General features: G+C 42.2%; 1 protein-coding gene across 1 annotated transcript in view; it reads right to left on the reverse strand.

Moving 5' to 3' along the window:
• Positions 1–432: 432 nt before the first annotated feature.
• NUP98 (nucleoporin 98 and 96 precursor) overlaps positions 433–11,547 on the reverse strand; it is a 98,471-nt gene continuing 87,356 nt past the window's right edge. The window contains exons 28-33 of the mRNA XM_007463033.1: positions 11,114–11,256; positions 5,366–5,587; positions 2,860–3,101; positions 2,243–2,397; positions 1,072–1,183; positions 433–959 (exon numbers count right to left, since the gene is read on the reverse strand). Of these exons, the coding sequence (XP_007463095.1) occupies positions 742–959; positions 1,072–1,183; positions 2,243–2,397; positions 2,860–3,101; positions 5,366–5,587; positions 11,114–11,256 (1,092 nt within the window). The 3' untranslated portion in view covers positions 433–741. The remainder of the gene's footprint in view (positions 960–1,071; positions 1,184–2,242; positions 2,398–2,859; positions 3,102–5,365; positions 5,588–11,113; positions 11,257–11,547) is intronic.

Genomic DNA, 11,547 nt, shown 5'->3' on the forward strand with positions numbered 1-11,547 from the left:
TCCCAGAGATGTGTGATCTGGTACCAAGAGCTCCTGCACAGGGAAGGTTTGGTGTTCACAGAACATTCAAGGCAGGAAGAACAATCAAGCCTTGAAGCCCCATCCCTCCATGGCAGGCACTCACTTCTACCCTAAATGGGTCAGAAAGACCCTATTCTGTTTCCTAATTCAGTCCAACTCTCTTCTGACGCCAAAAGTCAGTGTTAATCAACAACCTACTTCAGAGACAGATTCTCCTTCCTTCTGTGGATAGTTCACTTGTTAAGGGAGGACAGTCCTAGGTCAACACATTTGTCCCATCACCTGTCCCACTCCTTCTAAAGAATCCTAGTATAAAAGGGCAGGAGTTGGAGTAGGGTAGCAGTTTGGCATCGAGTCACAAGATCCAGAATGGCTGAGGGACGAAAAGCATTCCCTGGTTCTTAGGGGGTGGGGGAATTCTGCCAAAGGTGCTTTACTGACCATTTACAAAAAGAAAGGGGGAAAAAAAAAAAGAATAGTCTTGAGGATGGTAAAAAAAGAGACTTGAATCCTTTTTTGGGGGTTCCAAAAGCCCTTATGCTGTGTTTAGTATTAAGAAAGCCGTGAACAACTGGAGGCTGCTGCTTGGGCAGCAGGAAGGGAGGGTGGATTCCATGGCCAACGCAGAGAATGGCAAATGGTGCCAATCAACTCAACGTAGGGGACCTCTGCGTAGTGAGTGTGAATCGGCATGTGAGTGTGGTGCGCGGAGCCTGGGGCTCACTGGCTCCCCACAGTCAGTTCCCGCAGGTAGGACTGTGTGAGACTGCGCAGTTCCTCCAAGGCATAGTCCTCAGGCATGGGGAGTCGGCCAATGTGGGGAGCCAACAGGCGCAAAGGGACTTGCTGAGGGTCTGGCGTTGAGTCGGAGGTTGCATCAGGGGCATGCTGAAGGCTCAGTACCACCCGCAGCAGGTTGGCTACACGTTTGGCCATGTCTGGAGAAAGAGAGTAGAGTAAGCACCAAAGGACTGGGGGTGAGGTGTGGGTATAATAATCATAAAGACAGGCAATGAGCAGGCAGGAAGCGGGAAGAGGCGAGAGGCTGACCTGACTGAGCCAGGCGATCCTTGGCATTGTAACACTGGATTTGCTCTATCCGGTTGCACAGTGACGTCACTTTGGTATGTAACTGCTCTAGCTCATAACCTGAGCAATCCACCTACAAGGAAGCAGAGAAACCAATTAGGCCAAGAGGAGCTCCCATCACTCCAATCCTACCCACAGACTGACTATGCAGCACTCTGAAACAAGAGTGAGGTGAGGGAGGGGAAAACCCAAGAAGCTGACCGGCAGTGCCATGTCACCACCATCCAGCCTAGTCGCTGAGGATAAGATGAGACCTTAGCAATCATACACAACAGGAAAACAATATAGTGTACAGGACCTAGGATTGGGCAAGTCTTGAAATCACCATTCGTGAACCATGTAACGATCAGGCTTTAACACTGCACCAAAAATCTACATAAATCTGGGTTCACAAACATGGTATTGATTTAAGAGCACAAAGTGAGAGGTGGAGCCCAAGCCAGCACTTAATTTAAGTCTCCTGACTCCAACTAAGAATCAGCATTTAATTATGCAGATATTAACAGGAATTGTGGCTTTGTTAACAACAGAAATCAATTACTTTCATGCCAAATGTTATGTGAAACATCCTCACCAAATCTCTGACCTTACTTTATCTCTCAACCCTAAGCTTCTCATTTAAAACTAGGGGAAAAGGGGAGAACAAGGGGAGGAGACTGACTACGGACAAGGCTTAGGAATGTCCATTGTACACACTACTTGGCAATAAGCACCAAAAAACATTTTAAAGTTTTGATAGAGCTGTCATAGTAGCTACATCAAATTAGCTTCATCAAAATATCCCTCCTGGGCTTCCCTGGTGGCGCAGTGGTTGAGAGTCCGCCTGCCGATGCAGGGGACACGGGTTCGTGCCCCGGTCCAGGAGGATCCCACATGCTGCAGAGCGGCTGGGCCCGTGAGCCATGGCTGCTGAGCCTGCGCATCCGGAGCCTGTGCTCCGCAATGGGAGGGGCCACAACAGCGAGAGGCCCGCGTACCGCAAAAAAAAAAAAAAAAAAATATCCCTCCTACACTGACAGTGCTATCTCTGCCAATGAGTTTTTCAAGTCGTTGCTCAAGCCTTTGGTGGTCGCTATGGCTCTGTGGGCCAGGGAAAGGGGAAACTAGGCCGTGGTTTAAGGAACTCAGGCACCTGCTGTATATGATGGAGCATTTCGATGACCCGAATGTAGTCCAGGTAAACAAGCCCAGATGTCTCCCAGTCCTGGATTAGGCTGCTGCGCTCTGGGGGTGCCAGGTCTTCCAAGAACCCCTTCAGGTAGTCATAGTTCTCGTTAATAATGGCATCTGAAGAAACAAAATATTGACCAAAAGTGCACAGAGGAAGGACATGGCAGAAAGATCTAAGACAGGAAGAAAGGGAAAATTATGTTGGGTCAGACTTGAGAATTACAGTAGATATTTTGAAATTCTCTTAAGAAAACTGTGAAGAATTTCCGGCTTCAGTTTCCCAAACAGATATTTCTGGTGTTGCTGAATAAAACTCCCTAAATAAACAAAGAGCTTAACATAATTAGTGAATATCAAGAATATTCCTGGCAAATGGGAATGTAACAATATTGCTGTAGACTCCGCCCCTCACCCTTATCAAGCATCTTCTGCAAAGAGAGCTTTTACAAAGTGTGATCTGATTCAAGTCTGCTATACCCTGTTCTGATCATCATTTCTGGCCTGACTCATCATGGGCTCAGAGACTGGAAGAATTGGGGGTAATTCCAGGAGACACAGGCCCTAGTCTGAAGCACTCACCAGAAGCTAAGTGTTGGATGACGAGTTTGTGGCAGCGGTTCCAGTGCCCCGCTTTAAATAAATAGAGGGCCTCCAAGTGCCTGTCGGATTCCATGTGTGCTCGCACTGCTTTGGCCTCATGAATCCACTCAGCAGGCACACAAAGCTTCTCAGTCAGGAAAATCTCCTTAGCCCAAGATTCAGGGGTCTCCATCAGTTGGCAGTGCCGCGTAAGCAGCTCTCGAACAGCCTTCTCACGCATGCTATAGGAGGAAAGGTCAGCTGGGATAAATCTCATTCTCACTGATGGAGAAGGCTGCCTCAGACAGCTCACAGTGGCCCGTGAGGCAGTCTCTTAAACTGCAGGTCCTGACCCTTAGTGGATCACCTCAAACTTCACTTAAAAAGCTATCACACCAGCATTAATTTTTAAAATGAAACAGAATAGAATCACATTATATTTTCATGGTCAAAAAAGTCTGAAAACGAATACTCTTGGGAAGGTTGCCCACTACCCTGAAAAGGTTTTCTCCTGACTTGGCTCATTTCTTTTCTTTTTAAAAATTTTATTGGAGTACAGTTTTGATTTACAATGTTGTATTAGTTTCAGGTGTACAGCAAAGTGATTCAGTTATACATGTACATATATTCATTCTTTTTTAGATTTTTTTTCTCATATAGGTTATCACAGAATATTGAGTAGAGTTCCCCGTGCTCTACAGTAGGTCCTTGTTGGTTATAGATCTAGTAGTGTGTGTGTGTTCATCCCAGTAGGCTCATTTCTTTGTTTCCTTTCTCTAACAGGAGATGAAGGACTGGGATAGGGGAATTCTAGATCCACGGAGCACTCTGCAGTTTATTCCTAACCTCCTCCCTGCCCTCTCTCTCATGTGGTCAATGCAAGAAAACAAGGTAGTTTTTAAACGTAAGGTCTCTTCCAGGTCGTTTTTTCCCTTAAAAGTCATCAACCTTCCTAATTCATTTTCTCTTTACTGCTAGACTTAGGCTAAACTCAATCTTTCTGCTCTCAAGGCCACTTAAATAGAGTCCTTCTATGTCTGGGCCAAAGGATCAGTCATTTTAATTTCAGATCAAAGCTATTCTCCTCATCTTAGATTCTTTTCTCAACTCCTAGGTTTTCCAAAGGACTCCCAATCTCATGACAACTGCCTCCTTTTTTATTCCCCTTTAGGAAATAGGATCTGCTTTCCCACAGCCAATCATCAATCATCCCATCAGCCAGCCTTTTACCACGTGAAATTCTCCATGAGTGTGTTTAAATAAACTCAGAGGAAAATTCTGGGATCATTTTGTTTCCTGGTAAGGAGCAAGAGGAAAGAGAAATTCCTTAAAAGTAAGGTTGTGCTGGATGCTTTACACTTTTAATTCCACAGTCACCTTTGAATAGAGATTAATATTTAAAAAAACTGAGCTCTAGAGAGTGTTTTACTCAAAGTCAAAAGTGAAGTAAGCTCTACCTTAGGTCAAAGCGAGTACATGGGGGAGCCAGAATTTAGAAAGCTCTGACTACAAAACAACTTCTTTCCATGCCCTACGACATGACAGATAGTACAGTACAATGATTAAGAGCACAGACTCTGGGTGTCTTGAGTTGAAAGCCATTTAGTAGCTATGTGACCTCGAACAAAAGTTACCTAATCATTCTATCCCTTGGGTTGCTCATCTATAAAACAGACAGTAAGAGTGTCTCATAGGTTCATTATGAGCATTCAGTGCGTTAATATATTTAAAGTACTTGCAACAGTGTATAAAGATATATAAAAGCATTATATAACAAAGTATTATATAAATATTTTTGTTCTTAGTGTTATGCCATGCTGCTACCATTAACAAAAAACCTCCAACTTCATCTCATTCAAAGCATGGAGCAGAGATGTTTCTCTGGTTTTTGTTCAGGACAAAGAACCAAAACATTACACATCTAAGCAAGATTGTATTGGTAAATAGGTAAATACAACACTATCGAACTTGAGGGATAGGGTGGATGGAAAGGGAAGGGCCAGTAAAGAAAAAGCAGGGGCCCTCCCTGCCAACCATTACTCCACAGATCCAACTCCGACAGCACTATTTCTGCATAATTCTAAACATGCCACATTCAAGGAATTTGTGCCTAGTTAATGGGGTTTCTCCACCCGGGCATATCTTTCCTTCCCACTTAATTATTTCCTATACCAATTTTACACGTACTTTGAATCTTATCTCTAGAGAGACTCAGAGATTCTGCAGTTCACAGAGATCTCTTCTCCCTTCTCGGACTACTGGGAGGCCTTATGATAAACAGCACAATTTGGCACCTAATCAAAGGCAATCTTCTTTCTAATGTGTTTACATGAATACAGAGACAGTCTGGGCTGCAGGTTGAACTGTCTTAAGGTTTATCACAAAGCTGGACCCAAAAATACATTCTAAACACTTACTTGCTGAACTGAACCATAAGAGACTGATTCCTTTGGCATTGCCCTGTAGCGCTGGATGCAACCAGTGTGTTTGATGGCTTCTCACTCACCTTGAGTTGTCAATGTGCAGGAGGACAAAGATGGCCCACTCCCAGAGTCCCTCACTTTCCAGCTGGCCAGCATAACTGGCCTGCAGCACACCCTCACACTGCTCTGAGAGATGGGTGTAGTTAAGAGCCCGTAGCACCTCCCACAAGTGCCAGCTTAGACGGTAGTCCAAAGGATCTGCTGTTATGCTTCGAGGCTCCAGCAGCTGGTTGAGATCATAATGTCTGCAAAGGAGAATGTGCTGAGAGTTACCAAAACCAGCCAGCAGACCACCTGTACTGGACGAGTCAACTGTCTCAGCTACAGCTTACAACAATAAAGGCAGGCAGCCGGGAGCAGAAGCATCATAAGCCTTATAGTCTTCCTCCTCTAGGTTCAGCCACATTACCGATCTACCAAAAACCAAGGCACCTTGTCTTTGGTGGCTCTTCTACCAGGTTTGCTGGTAGTTGTTTGGTCTGTTTTTACCATCCTGGTACAGGGAGTCTTCACAACTCTCTCCCTTCCATTCTTTCACTGTAGTATCAATTACTTTTCTTAACCATTTTAAAAATACATGTTAATTCAAAAAGAGACATGTACCACAATGTTCACTGTGGCACTATTTACAATTGCCAGGACATGGAACCAACCTAAATGTCCATCAAGAGATGAATGGATAAAGAAGATGTGGCACATATATACAACGGAATATTACTCAGCCATAAAAAGAAACGAAACTGAGTTATTTGTAGTGAGGTGGATGGACCCAGAGTCTGTCATACAGAGTGAAGTAAGTCAGAAAGAGAAAAACAAATACCATATGCTAACGCATATATATAGAATCTAAAAAAAAAAAAAAAAAAAAAGGTACTGATGAACCTAGTTGCAGGGCAAGAATAAAGATGCAGACATAGAGAATGGACTTGAGGACATGGGGTGGGAGGGGAAAGCTGGGGCGAAGTGACAGTATCATCGACATATATATACTACTGAATGTAAAATAGTCAGCTAGTGGGAAGCCGTCGCATAGCACAGGGAGATCAGCTCGGTGCTCTGCAATGACCTAGAGGTGTGGGATACGGAGGATGAGAGGGAGGGAGACGCAAGAAGGAGGGGATATGGGAACATATGTATGCATATGGCTGATTCACTTTGTTGTACAACAGAAACTAACAGTATTGTGAAGCCATTAGACTCCAATAAAAATCTATCAAAAAAATATATATAAACTAGTATCTTTCAGGTTGTTTTACTGTCTGAAGTTGCTGGAATGCTACTTCACCTGTTTGTTTGAACAGTTAACTAGTCTTTTTTTGTTGTTGTTGTTTTTTAATTCAGATTTATTTATTCATTTATTTCGGCTGCGCTGATCTTCGTTGCGGCGCACGGGCTTCTCTAGTTGTGGCACACGGGCTTAGGTGCCCAGTGGCAGGTGAGATCTTAGTTCTCTGACCAGGGACCGAACCTGGGCCCCCTGCGTCGGGAGTGTGGAGTCTTAATCACTGTACCATTAGGGAAGTCCCAATAACTAACCAGTCTTAATGACGGTTATTTCCTTCTATGGCTTGTAAATCTTACTTTAGATTTTGTCTACAGTACGTATTATTCTTTATATAGAAATCCAGGTTTGAAAGTCTCCCTATAGACTTTCACTTTTTTTTTCTGCTGAGAGCCCAGGGACTTCAAAGATTCTGGACCAGTTTATGTGTTATGTTCTTAGCTTCCAAGTCCCAGACCATAAGAACAGTAAGAACTAAGATCCCACACTTACAAGTTTTAAAGATCTGGGCCTTGATTACCAACCAAAACTTTTCCCTTTCACCTAAGATCCCAGACATTTTACAAGTTCCTAACACCTCCCCAAGTAATGAGTAGTTTTTCTTGACTGGTGCTGTCAAACTGAACTCTGTGTGATTATGGAAATGTTCTATAATCTGCCTTGACCGATAAGATAGCCACTAGCCACATACGGCTATTAAACACTTGAAACATGGCTAGTGTGAATAAGTAATTAAATTTAAAAACTTATTTAAAGTAGTATTATGAGAATAGCGGCCATTATACAGTGCAGTTCCTTACAGTTTATGTAAGGGTTTTAGTCATAGCAATTCTACCTTACATGAGAAGAATGCTTTATTATCTCATTCAGGCTTTGGTTTCTCTATTTCTGACACTTTGAGATATATGCTTTTCTTCCTCTTCCTTTTTTCTTTTTATTTGACATTAAAAAAATTGACATACAGGGCTTCTCCTGGTGGCGCAGTGGTTGGGAGTCCGCCTGCCGATGCGGGGGACACGGGTTCATGCCCCGGTCCGGGAGGATCCCACATGCCGCGGAGCAGCTGGGCCCGGGCCTGTGCGTCTGGGGCCTGTGCTCCGCAACGGGAGGGGCCGCAACGGTGCGAGGCCCGCGTACCGCAAAAAAAAAAAAAAAATTGACATACAATAAACTGTACATATTTAGAATGTACAATTTTCATAAGTTTAAGCATATATATACACCTGTGAAACTACCACCAAGGTCAAGAGAACAAGCATACCCATCACCTCCAAAACTTTCCTTAAGTCCCTCTGTGATCCCTCTCTCCTGCCCCTCCCTACACCTACCGTTCCCAGGCAACCACTGATCTTTCTATCATTATATGTTAGTTTGCATTTTCCAGAGTTTTACATAAATTGGAATCAAGCAGTAGGTACATTTTTGGGGGTATTTTTTGTGATTCACCATGCTGTTGCATTTTATCAACAGTTCATTCTTTCTTACTGCTGAGATAGTATTCCATTGTATAGATGTACCACAATTTGCTTATCTAATCACCTGTTGATGTAAATTTGGATTGTTTCCCATTTTGGACCTTTACAAATAAAGCTGCTATCAACATATAAATAGACATATGTTTTCATTCCTCTTGGGTAAATACCTAGGAGTGGAATGGCTGGATCATATGTATGTAGCCATATGTTTAACTTTTTAAGCTGCCAAACTGTTTTTTCCAAGTGCCAGTATTATTTTACATTTTTCCCCAGCAGTGTTGAGAATTCCAATTGCTCTGCTTCCATGATGACATTTGGTGCAGGTGTCTTAATTTTTAGCCATTCTAATAGATGGGTAGTGGCATCCCACAACGGCTTTAATTTGCGTGTCCCTGATGTCTATTGATAAAAACTTTTCGTGGGCTTTATATGTACCTCCTCTTTGGTGAAGCATCCCTTTAAATATTTTTCCCAATTTTTAAATTGGATTCTTTTCTTATTATTGAGTTCAGAGAGTTCTTTACATGCTCTGGATAAATGTCCTTTATCAGATATATGAATTGCAAGTATCTTCTCCCAATTTGTGGCTCATCTTTTCATTCTCTTAACAGTGTGTCTAATGAGTAGTTTTTAATTTTGTTAAAGTCCAATTTATCAATTTTCTCTTTTATGGATTATGTGTTTGGTATCTAAGAAATCTTTGCCTAACCCACAGTTGCAAAGATTTTCTTCTAAGAGGTTATTGTTTTAAGTTTGACATTTAGGTTTATGATTCATTTTGAGCTAGCTGACTAACTGAGATAACCAATGAAACCAAAAGCTAGAGACAGACTAATCAGAAGAAAAAGAGAGAAGACACAAATACCAATATCAGGGAAGAAAGAGACACAGCCACACATCCTACAGACATTAAAAAAGAATAAGGGGGCTTCACTGGTGGCGCAGTGGTTAAGAGTCCACCTGTCAATGCAGGGGACATGGGTTCGAGTCCTGGTCTGGGAGGATCCCACATGCCGGAGCAGCTAAGCCCGTGTGCCTCTACTACTGAGCCTGCGCTCTGGCGCCTGTGAGCCACAACTACTGAGCCCACGTGCTGCAACTACTGAAGCCTGTGCGCCTAGAGCCCGTGCTCCACAACGAGAGAGGCCACCGCAATGAGAAGCCCGCGCACGGCGACGAAGAGTAGCCCCCGCTCGCTGCAACTAGAGAAAACCCGCGTGCAGCAACAAAGACCCAACGCAGCCAAAAATGAATAAATAAATAATTAAAAAAAAAAAAGAATGAGGGACTTCCCTGGTGGCTCAGTGGTTAGAATCTGCCTGCTAATACAGCGGACATGGGTTCGACTCCCGGTCCAGGACGGTCCCACATGCCGCGAAGCAACTAAGTCCGTGTGCCACAACTACTGAAGCCCGTGCGCCTAGAACCCATGGCTCCGCAATAAGAGAAGCCACCACAATAAGAAGCCTATGCACCACAACGAAGAGTAGCCCCTGCTCGCCACAAACTAGAGAAAGCCTGCATACAGCAACGAAGACCCAACGTGGTCAAAAATGAATGAATGAATGAATGAATGAATGAATAAATAAATAAAAGAATATGGAAATGTTATAAAGAACTTTATGCTAATAAATTTGGTGACTTTGGTGAAACAGACAAATTCCTTAGGAAAAACAAATGAGCAAAACTGACTCAAGAATAAATAGAAAACCTCGACAGCTCTGTATCTATTAAAGAAACTGATTTTATAGTTTAAGAACTTCAATAAATTGGACTTTATAAAAATGTAAAACTTCTGTGCCTGTGTATTGGGAGAAAATAATTGCAAAAACACATTTATAATAAAGGACTTGCATCCTAAATATATAAAGAACTATTACAACACAATAAAGAACTATTAGGCGACCCTATTAAAAAGAGGGGGGTAAAACGTTTCAAATAGATTTCAACAAGGAAGATATATAGATAGATGGTAAATAAGCACATGAAAAAATGCCTGCCACCATTATGCATTAGGGAAATGCAAATTAAAACACAATTTTAATTATGTGTATTTTACCACAATAAAAGACTGTATTATTCTATAATTAATATAGTTAATTTAAAAGAAAGTATTTAAAGAAATGAAATGAGATGTGAGCTAATACTTTTGACTGGAGAAAACCAATCAGTGTTTCTGATAAGGTAAAAGGACAGCTCTGAGATAGTTTTGATTATCTGATTAGATATGATAGCATGTTAATATATTATATTAATTTCTTATTAAGCACACAAAAATGACACACCACTATGTGCCCACTAAAATGGTAAAATTTTAAAAGCTGACAATACCAAGTTTTGAAGAGGATATGGAGCAATTACAGATCTTGGTGGGAATGCAAAATGATACAAACATTTTTAGACACAAATGTTCATAGCAGCTTTATTCTTAATAGCCCCAAACAAGAAAACTGTCCATTAACAAATGAATAAATAAATAAATTTCTGATACACATATTAACATGGATAAATCTCAAAATCACTATGCTGGGTAAAAGAAGCCAGGCACAAAAGATAACATACAGAATGATCCCATTACATAAAATTCTATAACAGCAAAACTAATCTACAGTAATGAAAAGTCAGTCAGTAGCTGTCTGTGGTGTAGACTGATTGCAAAGGGACATGAGGTAACTTTTTGAGGGTAATGTAAATGTTACCTTGATAGTGATGGTAGTTAGATTACATTAAAACATATCAAACCACAAATTCATTATGTGTAAAACTGTATCTCATTAAAGTTGATTAAAATAATTTTTGGATTTTTAAAAAACAATTCATTTAAGTATAGTTGATTTAAAATGTGAAGTTTTAGATTTCTAATTCCAGTTCCCATGCTCTTTGCACTCAATTACTGTAAGTTATATTTTGGTAATTTATATAGACTTAGGGCAATTTGACCACATATAAAAGGGAAAGGACTCCCTAGGGCTCATGGAACCCTCGAGTGACTATAACATATGGCTCTGGTTTACCTGTCACTATAGAGTTTTAGAAGGTGAAAGCAGACATCTTGAAGAGGTCTCTGTGAGTCTTGCTCTTCCTCTACCACAAAGCCAGAGTCCTCCAGGTATGAGGGAAGTGGGCAGCAGGCATATCTGTCACCCTCAGAGGTATTCTGAAGTTAAGAATTTGATAAAACAATACATCAGCTGCTAGTATGTTTCACTAGATTCTACTGTGTCTCAGTTACTCAGATGTGTATTAAGAATGGTGTGGGCTTCCCTGGTGGCGCAGTTGTTGGGAGTCCGCCAGCCGATGCAGGGGACACGGGTTCGTGCCCCGGTCCGGGAAGATCCCACATGCCGCGGAGCGGCTGGGCCCGTGAGCCATGGCCGTTGAGCCTGCGCGTCCGGAGCCTGTGCTCCGCAACGGGAGAGGCCACAACAGTGAGAGGCCCGCGTACTGC

The sequence above is a fragment of the Lipotes vexillifer genome, unplaced genomic scaffold, assembly GCF_000442215.2.
Source record: "Lipotes vexillifer unplaced genomic scaffold, Lipotes_vexillifer_v1.1 scaffold557, whole genome shotgun sequence".
In the NCBI taxonomy this organism is placed as follows: domain Eukaryota; kingdom Metazoa; phylum Chordata; class Mammalia; order Artiodactyla; family Lipotidae; genus Lipotes; species Lipotes vexillifer.